This window comes from Phascolarctos cinereus, unplaced genomic scaffold (assembly GCF_003287225.1).
Source record: "Phascolarctos cinereus isolate Bilbo 61053 unplaced genomic scaffold, phaCin_HiC Scaffold_5;HRSCAF=322, whole genome shotgun sequence".
In the NCBI taxonomy this organism is placed as follows: domain Eukaryota; kingdom Metazoa; phylum Chordata; class Mammalia; order Diprotodontia; family Phascolarctidae; genus Phascolarctos; species Phascolarctos cinereus.
Window position 1 is genome coordinate 93,797,042 of NW_027555958.1, and position 18,864 is coordinate 93,815,905.

Here is an 18,864-nt window from a genome sequence, read left to right on the forward strand (position 1 = left end):
AAGACAACATTCCTAAAGTCTCCCACCTCACTACCATAATTACATAACACACAGTAAATTCCTGAAATGTTTTATAACAGAAGTAGGCAAAATAAACATTTAGGTCAGATGAATAATTCAAAAGCATATTATGTTAGCCTCCCTTCCTTATTTTTAAAATTCTGTATAAACAGGAATATGTTTAAATTTCTAATGTAATACAAAAACAAAATTCAAATCATAGGGAACTCTGGTAAAGTTTTTATTCGTGTTGTCTATGAATTGAACAGAAACCAAACAACTTCGGAACATTTAGTCTGAGGATATGCATTTGTGCAATAACCACTGCTACAGAAATGCTTAATTATCTATGTAATCAGTCTCATAAAATGCTAACTGGAAAAATCTCGTTCTTTTGTTTGTTTACAATTTCAGAGTTTCTGAGATAGGTCAATTCCCATTTTCTAGTTTTTTCATTTCTGTGTAATAGGAAAAGAATTCTGGTCCATTAACTCTCCCACTCGCTCCTGGAGGAAGTTAACCAGCTCTGCCAGTACGAAGACATGGGTGTCATCTATGTCTTGTATGATGAATTTCTTCCCTAGGGCATTTGACTCATCCAAGTACAGCAGAAATTGCTTCATAGCAGGGTCACTGTAGAGATAAACACATTACCAAAAGATACCATGGCCATTTTATATAGAACAAATTAAAAGAGCTCTAACATATGGAAGTTTTAGGGCAAGCCATGTTTACTTTTATTCTCCCCTCAACATTTACACCTTTATAACTAAGATTTAACTCGATTACATTTTATAGGTAAACATGACAAGATTTTAAAAATGGCCAGGTTACTAACAAGTAGTAGAGATTAGAAGCTGTGAAGTTACTGGGGTCAAAATCATAATCTCCATTTTTGTTGACAAAACAATTTTTAAAAATTGCTAGTCAATAACTTAAATTGCATATTTTTCAAATCGATTACGGAACAATTAATTCTGCACCCTAAGAACTTCATAACTTTTAATCTTCACTCATAATCCTTAAAGGAAATCTAGAAACTTGACATATTATAAACTATAATCATCAAAGAAGACTAAAAAATTTCCCATAGATGGTATGAAGGAAAAGAGAGTCATCAACCCTTATAAGTGGTAGAAGTTTAATTCCAGAAACTTTCCCCAAATGATTGAACCAGACTCTTTCCTTACTGTTGGTTAGGATTTCAAGCAAATGACAATTTTCTGAGCAAAGCCCAAATCATGCAAAATCAGTAGAATAATGACAAGTATTAAATAGGTAGCTTTTTTTTGCTCTTAAGCCATTTAATGGTAGATTCATACTGCTGCTCTTTTAGTTCACTGTGAAATAGTGAGATTTATGAATAGAATATTAAAAGTTATATGGAAGATAAAAAAAAGTGGTAGGATGGTCACAAAAGGTAAATATAATAAAGTCTCACTAATCTGGATAAAATCTGAGGGAAATTCAGACTAATTACTGAATCCATTTTACTCATATGCTAATTAAAGAAATACAACTACTACTTTCACATATATCCAGTAATCCAAACTAGGTTAATAAAGGTTTTCTCCAGGAAAAGTACTTAAGAAAACTCATTTTAAAAGAAATGAACAGTCATTAAAATATCAACTAATATAAACTGGTACCTAACTAAGTATACAACATTTAAGAAAGCTAATTTTTCCAAGTACCCTCAAATACTTAATTCATTCCCCCTTCACACAATTTACTCAGGAAAGTCCTCAAGTAGTTTTTAAAATACAGAGGTAAAATTCCAGATTTATAAATATGAACAATTGGGGTTTATTCATTCAGCAAGCATTTATAAGGCACTTAGGTGCCGAAGTGCCAGACACTATGCTAGATGTTGAGGACACAAAGACAAAAAAGTCCTTCAACAGCTCACATTCGGGGCAGCTAGGTGGCACAGTAGATTGAGCTCTGGCCTTGGGGTCAGGAGGACCTGAGTTCAAATCTGACCTCAGACACATGACATTTATAAGCTGTGTGACCCTGGGCAAGTAACTTAACCCTGACTGCCTCACCAAAAAGCAAAAAAAAAAAGTATATAGTCATAGAATTAGATATAGATATAGGTATAGAAAAATATCTATCTAGACAACAACTCACATTCTACTTGTACTGTATGACTTTGATGAACTACTTGGAAGTGCACATTCAGAAACAAACACATTTAGGATTAGAGATTTTTAGCTGAAAGGGCCATTTGATATCATCAAGTCTAATCTCTGCATTTTACTAAGGAGGAGACAAAGCTAAGAGAGGTTAAGTGACAGATCCAAGGTCACATAGGTTCAGAACAGTTAAGTAGCAGAGTGGTAAATCTGAATTCCCATTTTCTTTATTCCAGCATTGCTAGGGCTAATATGTTTGTAAGTAGGTCCAATTTTATTCGGAAGATACACAGAAACTGAGCATTGGAAGGGCAACCTTAAAGTTCAACCCCTTGTAGGTAGTCTTTCTACAATTCTCTCTCAGCACAGGGGAAGCTCACCAGAAAGTCTATTGTACTATTTAACTAGATAGCACTATTCACTAAACATTTCATTTAAAGCAAATGATACTTTTAACTGTATTAAACCCAAACTGTCAAGGCTACAAGTAGTGGGAACTATAAAAATATAACCACCTATAGTTTTTATTTGAAACATTGTGCTGCTTAGAAGATTTCACTTTTCAGTTTCCAAAACTGTTTAATTCTTACATGAGGACTGTAGAATGAAAGAAAATCCATTGCTGAAAACAAGTAAGTCTGAACAAAAGGTGCTGGTACTGAGCACATAATACTATTCGTAAAAAACAAAACTAGGTGAATGAAGCTATATCATTTACAAAGCACACTCAACAAAATGGGACTTGAATATTGATTGAGACTCGTTTTTCTAATACCTAAAGTAGAAATAATACTGAGGTGAAGGTTTAACAAGGTAGTTCCTAGATGATTTTGTAGGGAGAAAAATAAGTAGTGAAGACATGTTTCAAGTTTATTTGGTATCATTCCATTTATTTGCATTAGAGAAAAGTCTGATTCAAAAACTCTTCCTGCCTCTGTCTTTACAGAAGGGATATAAAGAAAAAAAAAGGGCACAATTATGAGCAACAGGGTGATGGTAGGAAATAGGAAGAATCCAAATGAGATTCTCAACTAGGGACAGTCAAAGAAGAAAAGTCTATGCTTAGGGCTTTAAAACTTAGTTGGTTCCTGTATTTGTCTCTTCCTATCAATTCCTATCTCCCAAAGGATGTTGAAAAGCCTTAGTTTTATTCTTCTGGGATTGTTAACCTTGGCATGAACTCTTCCACTCCTATATTTTGTTTTCTCAGTTCTCAAAGTAATATTTTCCGAAAATTTTTTTTTAAAAAGGCACTTAGAACTTAGCTTCAGGTGAACTTTGCAATACAGAATGAGGCACTATGTTTGTCAGCATCTTAAGGGATTGGTAAACTAAATCTAAATCTATGATTAAGAAACTAGGCAGCACAGGGTTGAGGACAAAATGAGAATACAAAAAATATTGAAATGCAAACTAGTATAACATGCTGGTAGCTCCAGTAACATTACACTGTATTTTTTTAACTATTAAAAAGTGCTTTCTCAGATATTATTTCAACTTAGCCTCAATAACAAAAGATTCACCAAAACATATTGGGATTAATTGAGCATATAGGTCCTTATCTATACATTTTTTATCTGAGTAAATTCAACTCAACATTTATTATGTGCCTAGTTTGGCACTTAGATAATATAGGGGGATACATAGCTGGAAAAAAATATAACACTCCCTGTTCTCAAATGTGCACATGGAGAAGAGATACATAAAACCATACTATGTTAGAAGAGAAATATTTAGAAGTATAGAGGATATGTAGAATACACACACACACACACACACACACACATATGATAGTGACAGGGATATGAGAAATTTGTGGTAAAGGGAATCGTCTAGTATTAGGGGAGAAGAAACCAAGGAATGAAGCCTGGAGGTGGCACCTGATCTTTGCTTTGAAAAGGAGGATTTTGATCTGTAGAGCTAAAGTTCATTCTAGGTTGTAGAACTGAGTAGCCAACAGCAGTTGGAAAGAGCAAGCAAAGCTCAAGAAACAAGGACTCCAACATGGGCAGAATATAAAATTTGTTAAGACGTGTAGTGTGGCAAAAAAGACTAGAAAGCTAGGTTAAAATCTAGCTTTGAAGAGCCTGGAATGTCAAATAAAGATATGTCTATTTCACTCCATGGGTAATATGTAACCAGTGAAGATTTCCTGAGCCAAGATCTGATTTATGCATTAGGAAGATTGCTTTCCCAGTAGTATAAAGGATGGATTGGAGGGGAGAAACTGGAGACAGGGAGATCAGTTAGGAGGAGCTACAATATTCCAGGTGAGAAGTAATAGGGGTCTGATGGATGTGAGATATTCTACAAATAGAATAGGACTTGGCAGCTGACTGGATAATGGGGGCTGAGAGAATAGAAACAAAGGTGATTCAGAGGTTGAGGGCTTAAATGACCAATGGGAGGATCAACAGAAAAAGGGAACTTAAGAAAGGAAGAGAGGTAGGTTTTGGGGGATGAAAATTATTTCAGTTGAAGCATGTTGTTGAGTTGAGCGGATATAGCCCGTGAGCAGTCTGAAATGCAGATCTGGAACTGGAAACTGAAAAGTCATCTGAGATAGTAAATGAAGCCATAGAAATAAATACCAATAGGGATAGAATACATGGTTAGAAGAGGAAAAAGGACATATTAGGGGAAATTCACACTTGCTAGGTAGGAAGAACACCCAGGGAAAGAGACAAAAGCAATACCTAAAAAGGTAGGAGAAAAAATAGGACAAAATAGCATCACAGGAGTCAAAAGGGATAATAATATCAAGAAGAATGGAGGTGATGAACAGTGTCAAATACTGTAGAAAAGTCTAGGATGAGGATTGAGAAAGAACTACTGGATTTATCAACTGGGAATTTACTGGTGGCTTTGGGGAGAGTAGTTTCAGTATAGTGGTGGGGATTAAAGTGTTTGTTGAATGATGGAAACTACATTGTCGTGGGTGCTGGTGAGGATGTGTATACAGAAGCGTAGGCCTTTTTTCCTAGATGATCATCTAGCCCAAATACACCCAGGAAGCTAAAACTAGAAAGTGGTGTGTCTAGGCACATGGAAGATCCTTTCATAATTTTCTCAATATGTTGCTAATCTCTTACCCTTTAAGAAAGTAATGAGATCCTTTAACTGTCCAGTATTTTCTACTTCCCACTTCAAAAAGTTACTCAAATACTTCGAATTGAATAGTGTTCTTTGCTTCTGGGAAATAAGTTGAGTAAAATATTTGCATAATCAAGGTATCTGCATCAATATGTTAAGTCTGTACAACTTGTATCTTTTTTTTTTTAAAGCTTCCATTCAAGGATGGTACAACTGAAAGAGCACTAAATTTGTAATCAAGAAGATGTGGGTTCAAATCCTATCTCTAATATCTATTGGCTGTGTGACCTTGGGAAGTCAGTTGCCTCTTTTGTAAAATGGGGTAACAGCTGAAATACTTGCCCTAAAGGGTTGTTGTAAGAAGAGAACTTTTTAAAACTTAAAACTCTGTTTAAATTCACTTGATGAATTTTAGGGTATGACAAGCTTTTGTTTGGAACTTTATTGTATCTTCCAGAAGGCAGGTTAGCATATTCATTATCTTTAAGATATCTACTTCTATTTATGGGTAGCTGGGTGGCACAGTGGATAGAGTGCTGGGCCTGAAGTCAGGAAGACTCATCTTTCTGAGTTCAAATTCTGCCTCAGATACTAGCTGTGTGATCTGAGCAAGTCACTTAACGCAGTTTCCTCATCTGTAAAATGAGTTGGAGAAGGAAATGGCAAATCACTCCAGTATCTTTGCCAAGAAAATCCCAAATGGGGTCACGAAGAGTCATACACAACTGAAACAACTACTACTCCCATTTATAGAGAAGAGATTGAATGGCTGTAGTGGTGGTATTCTAGGGTGACAACACCACCAGAAACATTCCAGTGCCAAACAATTAATCTCCAGTGCTGTTTAAAAGACAAAGCCTGTTTTCATCCTCAACCCATTAAACAATTGCTAGTTTTTAAAAAGAGACCTAAAGAATATACAGGGAAGTGTCTATGCTCTTCAGAGAAAGATACAATCCAAATCCAAGACTCTTCCATCCTGTAAATGCATCAAGTTGATTAGGGAACTCCCTTGATTTAATATCCCTACAGATAATATGAATTATGACTTATTGAATATACAATCAGGTCAATTACCCAAGCATCAACATAAACTTTCAAGACATTCTAAAAAAAGGTATAATTAGCCCAGTTTAAAAAAAGACATACAATTGTACTTTGAAAGAGCTTTCATTTTTCTATATGAACTAACAATAAATCACAAGGTTACTTTTTCTATTTTGCTTTGGCCTTTAATGGAAACTCTTTGAGGGCAGAGACTTATTATATACCAGTGTCCCCATGGTGCCTTCCACTTGGTAGTTGCTATTAAATGGAGAGAACTATAAAGCATAGTTCCTCAAAGAGTCAGCCATTTAGCAAGGGAAAAGGAAAAGTGTCAACTGGTAGTCCTACTTCCTCTAAAAAGGTATGATTCTAAGTACCAAACCAGAGAGCAGAACATCTAAGTTCAATGGTGATTCAAAGGAAATGGAAAACAAAAAAGGTGTGGAATAGTCAGGGAAAGCATCACTGAAGTGGGACTTAGAATCATAAACTCTCAAAGAGCAGGAAGTGGCCTTAGATATCACTGAGTCAGACCAGCTAATTTATAAATGAGTTAACTGGTCTAGTGGGCTGGGTAGGAATACTGCTAAAAGCAAGAGAGAAAATTAACACTCAGATGTGAAAAGTACTCAAACTACTAACCATTCTATAAGCACGCCTTTCAAGACATTCACCATTTTCTCCAAGTTAGAAGAGTCAAATGTTGTCAATGATGGCAAACAAAAGGGATGATGTGAACTAAAATAAAAAAAAATCAATTTCAATAATCAATTTTAACATTTTACCAAAAGATCTTGATATTAGAGAACACACAAGAAACATAAGGATAATGAAAGTGATGGTATTAATCCTTAAAATTCACAAAAAGTCACTTTCAACTGTTCTGGTTTAAAGACTTTAGATAAAGCATATTTACAAAGAAAATATGGCTTAAGTTGTCACCATTAACTTTCCCTTAAAATTTAACATACTCATCAAATATAACTTTGTTCGCTAAATTGCACACATTAAACATCTGGAATACTCAAAACAAAATTCTAAATACTCATTCTAGTAAAACCTGGGACATTTTGAATAGGAAAAAACACAAAGCCTTTAACTATTAGGAATAGTCAGGTACTCTAGGGTTTTTTTTTTTTCCAAACAGTGCAGGGCCACATCCAACTCAGTACTTGTTGGCACTTGGACACCTACACAAATCTAGGGATGATGCATGTGTTTCAGGTTCTGAGCTAGGGACCCGGTAAGGTAATAGATAACCCAGGGCGAGATGCAATCAATACTTAAGAATCCATACACAGGGAGGGGGTAAAGTAAGTCACAATAAAAAGGAAGGAGGGAGGAAGAGGGTTCATCGCAGCACGAGGAAGCTGCTTTAAGTATGAGACATCAAATGAAAGGCGTTAACATGTAAAGCGCTTGGCAAACCTTAAAGCGCTACATAAAAATTAGCTCTTACTACTATTATTATTCACACTCCCGGGCCCTGCTCTGGGCACCCAACCCGCCGGGGACCCAAGATCCTACACTGGAGGAACCAGGTTGTCCCTTCGCTCTGCTGCCCTCGAGAAAGGCCTCGGCCAGTTTAGGGTCTACTCTTTTCACCTCTGGGTCCGGTAGCTGCACCGCCCACCAATTCTACCCCCATCACCCCTAACCCTAGCGACGCACCTCCAGGCAGCCAGCCCCCAGCTTCAGCTCTGCCAAATTACCAGCGGACTGCGCCTGCGCCTCAGGCCCCTGCGTCGGGTCGGGTCGGTTACGCGAAAGGGGGCGTGGCCACGCCCGTGGGAGGAGCGGGGACGGGGTCACGTGCCCGCGCCGGTGGCGGAGGGCGCCGGGGCCCCTGGAGTAGATCGGAGTGGGTCTTTCCCCCTATCCTCCTCCTTTCCCTTCCCCCGCCAACCCCAGGTCCCGTTAGGCTGGGGGCGGTAACGATCCGCGAGCCGTGGCCAGGTAGGTAGGCAAGGGGGGTGGGGCGAGGAGGGCGTCCGCAGTGCCTCCGCTGGGGGCCGAGGGGGCCGGGGCTCGGAGCCAGTTACGTAGGGGCAGGTTGGAGCGGGGTAACCGGAGCACGTCAGTTTGAGGAGCTGCGCGGGCCCTCAACTGCCTCTCTGAGGCTGGCTCTGGCCTTGCCCAGCCCTGCCTTGCCCCGTCTTGCCTTGCCCTTCACTGACTGACTGCTTAGGCTGGGGGGCGTGGCGTGTTCAGCTGTGAGCTGGCTCGTGAGTGTGTGTGTGGGATTGTGTTTGTGTGCGCGCGCGTGCGCCTTTGCCTGCTTTCTTTGCTTCCTCCCTGCGTCCTCCATCTATAGAACTCCCTCTTACAGCCAGGCTGCTAGAAGAAAGCTGTCTACACTTGTTGCACCATTTTCTCGCCTCCCTTTCACTTCTTATTCCCGTGCAATCTGATTTCCTCACTCACCCTTTACTGCAATCCTCTCTCTCTTGCTCTCTCGGTCTGACTCTCTTTTTCTATTGCTTGTCTGTCTCTCCCTCCCTCCTTCTCTATGGCTGTCTCTGTTTCTCTGGCTTTCACTTCTCCTGTTTCTCTTTGTTTGTCTTTCTCCTTTCTGGCTCTATCTCCTATCTCGTCTGTCTCTGTTTCTGGTTCTCTCTGTCTCTTCCCTCCCACTCCCGCCCCGTCTCTCTGTCTCTTTGTTTTTTCTTGTCTCTTGTCTGTCTGTTCTCTGTCTCTGTCACTTATCTCTCTCCCCTTCCCCGTCTTTCTCTGTCTCTTTGTCTCTCCTTCCTTCTCTGCCTCTGTTTCTGTCTCTTTCTATCTCTTGTCTGTCTCTTTTTCTCTCCTTGTCTTTTTCTATCTCCTCCTGTTTTCTCTTTCTCAGTCTCTTTTTTTTCCCAGGTCACCAGTTAATCTCTAATGCAGATATACTAACTGTGTGACCCTGTGCAAGTCACTTAACCTGTCAGTCATTCATTAAACATTAAGTCCCTACTATGTGCCAGGAATTGTGCTAAATGATGAGGATGCAAAGACAACATTGAAACAGTCCCAGCCCTAAATGTACATTTTAATGGGGAAGACATGTCCGTATATAACTATTTACATAACATATACAAAGTGAATAGAAGATAACTTGGAAAGGAAGTTTCTACCAGCTGGGAGGATCAGGAAAAGGCTTCATAGTTAAGGTAACATTTGAGTTGACTGGGAATTCTAAGAAGTGGAGGTGAGGAGGGAGTTCATACAAGGCATAGAGGACAACTAACCTTAGTATGCAAAGACAAAGAGATGGGAAATTAACATGAAAGATGGAATACCAGGTGTGCAGAACAGGGAGTAGGCCAGTATGACTGGATCAGAGTGCATGCAGGGGAGTAAATATGTAAGAAGAATGGAAGGGCAGAAGATTGTGCCAGATATGAATGCCAAACAGAGGAATTGATATTTGATCCTGGAGTTAATAGGGAATCACTGGAACTTATTGAGTAAGAGGATGTGGGGTAACATTGTCATAGCTGTCTTTTAGAAAATCATTTTGATGTCTGTATGGAGGAGAGATTGGGTTAGGGAAAGGTTTGAGTGAGAAGTGATAGGAGCCTTGAATGGGGATGAGGGTGGAGATGGCTGTGTGAAGGGAGAGAAGGAGGGATGTATAGCAGCCTTGTGGAGATAGAAGTGATAAATTTTGTCAACTGGCAGGAGAGATGGGATGAGTGAAAGTGAGGAGCTGAAGATGGCATTGTGGTCTTGAACCTAGGTGACTAGAAGGCTGGTCATACCCTTAACAATAATAGGGCAGTTTGTAAGAGAAGTGGGTTTAGGGAGAAAAAATGAATTCAGTTCTGGGTATGTTGAATTTGAAATGCCTATGGGCAGTCAATTTGAAATGTCCAGTAACGTAGTTTTGGACATCACCTGCATAAAGGTGGTAATGGAACCTATGGGAGCTGATTTAGGTCTTCAGATGAAGGAGTATGGAGAGAAAAGAGAAAAGGGTTTTGCACTGAGCATGATAAATTAGAAAAGGAAGCTGAGAGGGATCATTAAAAATTGAAATGATCCAAAACTTCTAATAGTTGAAAAATCATTTGTTGACCTAGATAAGTTATTGACCATTTAAAAAAACAAACAAACTAACCCAAGGAACAGAGTTTTCATCTATTTTCCCTGAAGTGTGAGGTTTTTTTGCCAGTAGTCTTTAGGGTCATTGGGCAGCATTTATTAGTTATAACCAAGGTAGAGTACTGTACTAAGTGGTGTGGAGGGCTGGAGATGAAAACAACAGTACAGTGAATATAATGCATGCCTTTCAGGACTTTACTTATATCAAAGGGAGTCTGATGTCTGTAGCCTTCTATTCTTTAACTACAGATTATTACAGAATTGTAGTCAGCAAGTGGAGCAATGCCAGGGAAGCTTTTAGGATAAGTTTTGTTTGGTAGGACATGTGAAATTTAGAGATAATCATTAAAAATGAACATATAAATATGCAGTATATACATATAATGATTCATAAAGTTATATTTATTCTTATTTTCTGGTATTTATGAAACACAAAGTAAATAATTTTATCAGAGTCATTTAAGCGAGAAGTAGGTGACTTATGGTTATTATGTTTTCTGCTTTATCTGTAATTGTGGTGTTTGGGTATCTTCTTCCACAAAACCACTCTATCTTCTGATTTCTTTATTTTTATTATTAGTCCTACCTCTTCCCAGTCAGCTTCAAAGCTCACACATCTTTGATTCCTCCCTCTATTCTGTTACTTAGTCCATTGACAAATACTATCCATTGTTCAGTTAGTCAATCAATCAAATATTTATTAAGTGCCTACTGTGTGCTGGGCACTGTGCTTTCCCTCCAGCGTATCCTTAATTAGGTGCTCGTTGCTGGTAGGCAGTCTTTCTACATTATCCCACTCTCCACTGTGTTTCTCCCAGAGCTTTTCATCCCTTCTCAGATTTTTTTTTGCCATCCTTTTTCTCCCCTTTTTCTTTTTTCTGTTTTCCTCTTCCTCTACCTTTCCATTCTTCTTTTAAGATCATGAAGATATAATAGAACCATTCCTGAGCCTTCTGTCTAATTAGACTCCCTCTACAAACCCTGACAATAATAAGGTTTAGAGGGGATATATATCATCTCCCTATATTAGAATGTAAATTTTTTCTCTTTGGTTCATTATAATTGTTTGCTCATTTTAACTTTTTTTATGTTTCTCTTAACTCCTATGTTTGTACTTCAAAGTTTCTATATGGTTCTGATCTTTTCATTAGCAATGCTAGGAAGTCCTTAATCTAATTAAAAATCCTTTATTCCCCCCTGTAGGATTACACTCCATTTTAGTGGGTAAAGTTATTCTTGGTAGTAAGCCAATATTCTTTGCCTTCTGGAATATGGTATTCTCAGCTTTCTGCTCCATTATTTTGTTAGTTTCCAAGTGGTATATGATCCTGATTTGAATTCTTAGTATTTGAATTCTTTCTTTGTGATTGCAGTATTTTTTCTTTGACCTGGTGGGTCTGAATTTTGACTGTAATGTTTCTGGGAGTTTTCATTTTAAGTCTTCTTTCAGGAGATGACTTGTGGATCCTATTTCCGACTTCCCCTCTGGTTTTAAGATATCTGTGCAGTTTTATGATTTCTTGAAATATTATATCTCAGCTCTTTTTTTGGTCATGGCATTCTAGTTTTTCCTCTTTGATCTGTTTTCCAGGTCAGTTATTTTTACTATGAGATACTTTATATTTTCTAATGTCTTTTGATTTTCTTTTAATATTTCCTGTTGTCTCATGGCTTCTATTTGGTCTCTTCTAATTTTCAGGGAGTTTGTTCTTTGGGCTAGGTTTTGTATTTCCTGTGCCGAGCTATTAATTTCCTTTTCATTTCTTTCATAGCTCTGATATCTTTTTCTTTTACAGTTTTTCCCTGTGACACTCTTGTTTCATTTACAAATATATTTTAAACTTGAAAAAAAACCTCCTGCTTCATCGGTTTCAGGAATTATAGTTGAATTTGTGCCCAAGCTGTATTTGCCTTAGTGTCTTGTAGGGTTTTTGGAGTCATTCTCTTTTGTTTGGGGAGACTTTTTTGCTCATTCTTCCAGCCTCCTTTCTGACTTTGGACTTGATATTAGGACTAGACTCTGCACACTTCCGGAGGGAAGGTCTAAGCTGACTCTAGGGCTGTTTTCTTGGAATATTGAGCATTTTGATATTCCAGGATCTCAGGACAGCTCAGGTTGGGGACCTACAACTTTTAATGCTTCCTTAGTAGTTAGATCCAGGGTAAAGGGTGTTTACTGCAAACCCCCTTTTCCCCGGAACCCTTCCCCAGCTCTACAGGTTCCTAACCTGGGTTTGGGTTGATTGCCAGGTGATGCAGTAGATAGAGTGCCTAGCATGAGGAAGACCTGAGTTCAAATTTGGCCTCTGACATTTGCTATATGACCCTGTTCAAATCACTTAACCTTTATCTGCCTCAACTTCCTCGTCTGTGAAATGGGGATAATAATAGCAACTCCCCTTCCCTCTGTTATGAGGATCAAATGAGTTATTTGTAAAGTGCTTAGCACAGTGTCTAGTATATAGTAGGTGCCATATAATTACTTTTTCCCTTACCATCCCCTTTGGGTCTGAGTAATGGTAGACTTCTGTTGGGGTTAGCCACGCTCAGCCAACTGGGAACCTCTGCTGGTTCAGAGTTAAAGAATTATAGGCTTCCCATTCCTGACCTGGTATTTCTCTACCATGACCGTGCAGGTTGGGCTAGAAGCTAGAACTGAGACCCTGCTCTGCCCCTTTTGTCTGAGCCACACTGCTTCCTTGAACTTGCTAACTCTTTTCCTATTACCTAGGACCCTGTGGCTGCACCTTACCCCCAGAATGCACATTCTGCCCTGGACCTGAGTAGTAGGTGTCAAAGCTACCGAATGACACCTGTTTCTGGGTGCCCCTATTCTTGTCCTGGAGCTTAGCTTCTCCCTTGTGCTAGTGTGCTCCATGCAGTATGCTCCTGGCGAGACCTGGTCTGCAGGTCTGTAGACCTCTCTGTCTGTCTTCATATGCCAGCTGGGGTGGAAAAATAACTCACTGTGACTTTTTCTTGGATTTCTTCATCAAGTTTTGGTCCAATGCATTTTCTACATCTGTTTGGAGGAGTTTTGTGGGAGAGCTGGCTGTGGCTGCTTCCTGCTACTCCCCAAGTTTGACTCTGCCTCCTGTCTTTGCTTGGTATCTTACAAGTAAACACAATTTGAAGAAGACTGTGCTAGAAAATAAGCTATTATTCTATGAAGTCTGTCTTGATTAAAGAAGGAATTTTTTTCAGAGGAATGGATGCTTGAGGAAAAAGGTGTTTTTTTTTTTCCCCTGGTGGAGAAAAATCAAATTCCCTTAATTCAAAAAGGATTTGTCTTTATCATGATAATATTGGGTTTTAGTTTTAGGAGAAATGATAACAAAGTATAAATTGAATAATCTGTGTCACTTATTCTGTTTGCACAGAATGTCTCTGGCAACTTGTTGTATAATTTGTTGCAGAAGGATAGGAACCTCTACAACCCCTCCAAAAAGGGATCTGTGCTGGAAAGATATCCGTGAGTACAGTTACAAAAATGTAGCTGTGTGGTTACACCTGGTCCTCAACTTCTGCGTGTTTGCTTTGTAAGCCAGTGGCTCAGAGTTTGGAATATGGTACAATTCCACGTAGAAATAATAGTGTGCAATGTGATTCTCTCAAAAGCTCATTTAACTTTGATGTATCTGAATAATACTATATATTCTAACCTCCATTTCTAATATTCTGTCTATGGGAAAAATTCTTTTGTGTTCAGGTTTGGATGCTAGGAAAACAGCTCTTCCCAGTGCAGCCCTGGCACACAAAGAAACCGGTTTCATGGTGTCTGGGGTTTGGAGAGAAGGGAGGAGGGTCCCAGGTTTTTCCTGCCTATTTCAGATTGTCTTCCACCAGCCTATCCATCAGTTCAAAGCTGTTTGGACATTTGCTAAGCCATGCTCCTTCCCCCTTTGTCGGGAATCTTATTGAAGAGATTCCTTGTGTTGGGTAGGAGATTGGAATAGATGACCTCTAAAGTTCCTTCTAATTCTAAGACTTTATAATTCTCATTTGAGTTTGTGAATCCGAGGGTGTTTAGCGGAATGGTGGTAAAGAGATGAGGGGGCAGCTAGGTAGCACAGTGGATAGAGCTCCACCCTTGGGGTCAGGAGGACCTGAGTTCAAATCTGGCCTCAGACACTTGACACTTACTAGCTGCATGACCCTGGGCAAGTCACTTAACCCCAGTTGCCTCACCAAAAAGCAAAAAAAACCAAAAACAAATAAAGAGGTGAGGAATTGCTATGTGGGTAAGAATAGAATCTGTGGATATTTTAGACATATGTATCTACTCTGTGGGTTAAAGATTAGGAGGCTATGTGCTGATGATGTCAGCTCATGCTACTAGGGGAAGATGACAGAAATCCTTACCCATTTAGATCCAGTATCGATTGCAAGTCATACTTCTGTTTGTATTCAGTAAATTTTTATAATTGTTAATAATCTTTTTTTCTTTTTCTTTTTAAAGGAAATATTATAAAATTTACTGGACCACTTATTCTAGGGTAAGTATTAACAACTACACATTGATTTTGCCTGTACTAGTATTTTAAATCATTATTTTCTGTAGAAGTAATTCATAGGAATAATGAGCTTTAATACATTAAAGTTTTAGTTACATGCTATATTTAGCATCTTTTTAATATTACTTTTTAAAACTGATGTAGCAATATCTTTCTCACAAGCTGAAAGTAATGGAGATGAAAATTTTATATCTGACTAAAATGCTTTCTTTTCTTATAGTTAGGAATATGACATGGAAATATAAGGCAAAAAGTTGACTTGCTATTTGTTTTTCCTTGCCTTATGAGGCAAAGGACAGGGCCTTTACATATTCTATAGCATAATGTCTCTTTATGGAAAGGTGTTATATTCAGGAGTGTAGCAAAAATAAATGGAATCATTTGGTAAGCATCTTGTTTTCCTTGGGAGGAAATAAAAATAAGAGGGCAACCTATTTAACATTTTTAGTTGCCCAGTCAAAGGACTCCAAGAGAACATAAAGTTCTTTTATGGAGTCTTCACTGACTGTCTTGGTCCTGGAAAATAGGATGTCAGCATAGGCTAGTAGAAAGAACTCTGGGTCTGGAGTCTGAACCTGTCTTTACACCTCACCACAGATGTTACATATGTCATCTGGGGCAGTTTCTCTGATCTCCTTATGTAGTGCTTAGACTGAATGACCACTTTTCCCTTTTGATCTTTGATCCCATGAAGTCAATTAATACACCTGTCTGCTTCACCTTTAAGGTAGAGACAGAAATTGAGGAGCAAGACTGAAGCAATGGAAGATGTAATTTAAATTCTGAGCCTGTGCTGGTTGGGCTTTCAAGTGATTCCTGGAATGACCGTAGACCATTTTAAACAGTGGATATACCCTTAGCTCTGAATGTTCATTGATTTAAATGCCATCTCAAAAAGCATAGCTTTTTTATGCTTAGATACCAAGTTTACATCAGACTTTTTTTTTGTTCTTTTTAAGAGGTTCTTTATTTATTACATATGAAGTTCTGGCCTTGAAGAAGTCTATGACGCTAGATACTCAAGTTGTTGAAAAGGAAAAATTGAAATCATATATATATTTAGATGCTGTTTCTTTAGATAAAAGAGAAAATCAAGGTAAGTTTATGGGAAAAGTATGTGTGTATTTAAAGTACTTTTAAATCAGTATTATGATAGCCTTTCTGGAAAATGTAAGGTAGCTATTGAATTAGATTTAGAGACTATTTGAAGAATGATGTTATTAATAAATCCACTAGGATGAGTGTTATCTAATCTTTGCTTTCAGAATCTGTATTGAAAGAGCTCATTATATTTGTTCTGTGCAGTTTAGAACCAAGCAAAAATTCTTACCCACTTCTAATCTGGAAAAGGTGCAAAGTCTACATATAATAGCTTAAGTTAGGATGGCGCTTCAGACTGAGAAATAATTGTTTCTTCTCATCCTGGACTGGGGGACAAGGAAGAGAGTTCCACTTATAGTGTCAGCTTAGGATAGGGAAACTGAACACCTTTTGTGGATGCTTTTGAGTTCACCAGATTTAAATGGAAGTTCAAAACATGTTCCAAAGCAAATCTTAAGTAAATTTTACACTCTCTACCTTTTGGGACTTATTCATCTAAATTCTTAATTCCTTACCCACTAGATACTTTAGAAAATATATTAACTTCCACAGCTACAGTTATTCATGTTAAGATTAGTTTGCTTAGATGTGAAGTTATTTGCTAAATATTAGAAAGACTGTTAATTAGATGTGAATTAACTCTTTGTTGATATCATAGTTTTATTTTGTTCACACCTCCTAGGATTGATTTTTTTGGTGTAGGAATCTCTAATAGAAAGCTGCACATACCTGTGCAGGTTATAGTTTTAGAGAGTTGCCCAGGGGCACTGAGAACTTAAGTAACTTGCCCAAGGTCAAACAATTGTCTCTGAGGGTGTGGTGAACCTAGGCCTCCCTGGCTGAGGCTGATGTATTCACTATACCCACTGGTGTGGTGGAGCCATCTCAAGGAGGCTGGAGAGAACTAATTATTAAATTTTCATCGTGAACCTTGGCACCTTGGAAATGCCACAGATCAGGGCTTGATTTATTATTTTGCTGGTTGTCTAGACTTAAGGAAATGATGGAGAAAATGTAATATTGCAGATTAATCTTTTTTAAAAATTTTGAATTTATGAAATAAAACAAGCATTTTCATAACATGATAGAATAAAAAAAAGATGATTGCATATGAAATTGCAAATCTATTCTGTACAACTTGCTATTCCTATTAAATGTATAATTAAGTTGTCGTATACATTTCTTTTTTCTCTCTCTCCCTACTCCCTATCAGTAGACACACATATAGACACGTACACATATATGTATACGTTTATACATGTACACATATATGTGTGTATATGTATAAATGTATACACACATATATGTATACATGTATACATATATACATATACACATGTGTATGTGTATATATGTATATATGCACATATATACATATATACACATGTATGTATGTATGTGTGTATGCAAATGTGTGTATGAATCTATATCTAGCTATCTATCTCAGTTCTTTCTCTGGATGCAGATAGCATCTTCTTTCATAGGACCTTTGTAGTTAATTTGGGTATTTATAATAGAATGACCTGGTCGCTCAGAGTTGTTCTTAAGACAATATTGCTGTTACTGCAGACAACACCTTCTCTTGCTTCTGCTCATTTTGCTCTTCATTATTTCATGCAAGTCTTTCCATGTTTTTCTAAAATCATTGAGCTCATCATTTCTTATAGCAGAGCAGTAATCCAATCACGAATATATACCACAACTTATGTAGCCATTCCCCAATTGACAGGCATCCCCCTGATTTCCAGTTCTTTGCCATCAAAGTTATTCTTTTTTTTTTTATTTTTTAAATTTTTTTGGCTAGGCAGTGGGGTTGAGTGACTTGCCTAGGGTCACACAGCTAGGAAGTGATATGTGTCTGAGGCTGAATTTGAACTCAGGTCCTCCTGAATCCAGGGCCGGTGCTCTATCCACTGCGCCACCTAGCTGCCCCCATCAAAGTTATTCCTAAAGCAGTATTGCTGTTATTGTGTACAATATTCTTATGATTCTGCTCATTTAGCTTCTCATTATTTTGTGCAAGTCCATGTTTTTTCTAAAACTAACAAGCTCACCATTTCTTATAGCATAATAGTATTAAGTATTAAGCAGTATTAAGATTAATATTTTTTTTTGTTGAGATAGTTGGGGGGTTAAGTGACTTGCCCGGAGTCACAGAACTAATAAGTCTTATGTGTCTGAGGCCTGATTTGAACTTAGATCCTCCTGACGACTCCAAGGCCAATGCTCTATCCACTGCACCACATATCTGTCCCCATTAAGATTAATGTTAAAAGTATGTTGTATGCACTCCCTCCTCCACTTCCCCTTTGGAGAGTTCTTAAACATTTACCAGTATACCAAATATATTGCTTTGCTGAGGCATTTTATAAAATGCCTTTCTAGGGCTTTAAATGAAATGGTAGTCTAAAGAGTTAATTCAGTGTGAAAGATGAGCAGATGAGCTGCTCATTCTTTTTTTAAATAGTATTTTATTTTTTTCCAATTATATGTAAAGAAAAATTTTTAAATTCATTTAAAAATTTTTTGAGTTCTAATTTTCTCCCTCCCTCACCTCTACCCTCCCTAAGACAGTAAGTGATATAATATAGGTTATGTATGTACAATCATGGAAAACATATTTCTATGTTAGTCATGTTGTGAAAGAAGGAACAGACCAAAAGGGAAAAAAAATAAAGTAAAAATAGGATGCTTCAATCTGTAATCAGATGCCATTAGTTCTTGCTTTGGATGTGAATAGCATTTTTCATCATGAGTCCTTTGGAATTGTCTTGGGTCATTGTATTGTTGAGAATAGCTAAGTCATTCATAGTTGATTATTGTACAGTGTTGCTGTTACTGTGTGTAGTATTCTCCTGGTTCTGCTCTTTTCACTTTGTATCAGT

The 18,864-nt window shown here is 37.9% G+C and overlaps 2 protein-coding genes across 6 annotated transcripts in view; one reads left to right on the forward strand and one right to left on the reverse strand.

Annotated features, from left to right (window-relative positions):
- Window positions 1-220: 220 nt before the first annotated feature.
- Window positions 221-8,075, reverse strand: GTF2H5 (general transcription factor IIH subunit 5). Its single transcript, XM_020986689.2, has 3 exons — window positions 7,950-8,075; window positions 6,921-7,016; window positions 221-633 (listed from the first exon to the last, which is right to left on the reverse strand). Exons 2-3 carry the CDS (start codon window positions 6,953-6,955, stop codon window positions 453-455), a joined length of 216 nt encoding a protein of 71 aa, XP_020842348.1. The 5' UTR covers window positions 6,956-7,016; window positions 7,950-8,075; the 3' UTR covers window positions 221-452.
- Window positions 8,076-8,080: 5 nt separating this feature from the next.
- The window catches only part of SERAC1 (serine active site containing 1), a 73,068-nt gene continuing 62,284 nt past the window's right edge, over window positions 8,081-18,864 (forward strand). For 3 of the 5 annotated variants that reach the window (XR_002324564.2, XM_020986685.2, XM_020986688.2), the window contains exons 1-4: window positions 8,082-8,234; window positions 13,745-13,836; window positions 14,824-14,860; window positions 15,838-15,974. Coding sequence is in view for 4 of the 5 variants with exons in the window: in XM_020986685.2 (XP_020842344.1) it covers window positions 13,746-13,836; window positions 14,824-14,860; window positions 15,838-15,974 (265 nt within the window). In the remaining variant the exon portion in view is untranslated. Of the gene's footprint in view, window positions 8,235-13,744; window positions 13,837-14,823; window positions 14,861-15,837; window positions 15,975-18,864 lie in introns of all 5 variants that reach the window. The other 2 variants (XM_020986686.2, XM_020986687.2) reach the window with 2 other exon arrangements.

Bases quoted from the DNA above. Each gene is read 5' to 3' on its own strand.
- GTF2H5 (XM_020986689.2), bottom strand. From the start codon at position 6,955: ATGGTGAATGTCTTGAAAGGCGTGCTTATAGAATG. The intron at 634-6,920 runs GTTAGTAGTTTG...TTATCTCTACAG, and splicing joins AAAGGCGTGCTTATAGAATG to TGACCCTGCTATGAAGCAAT.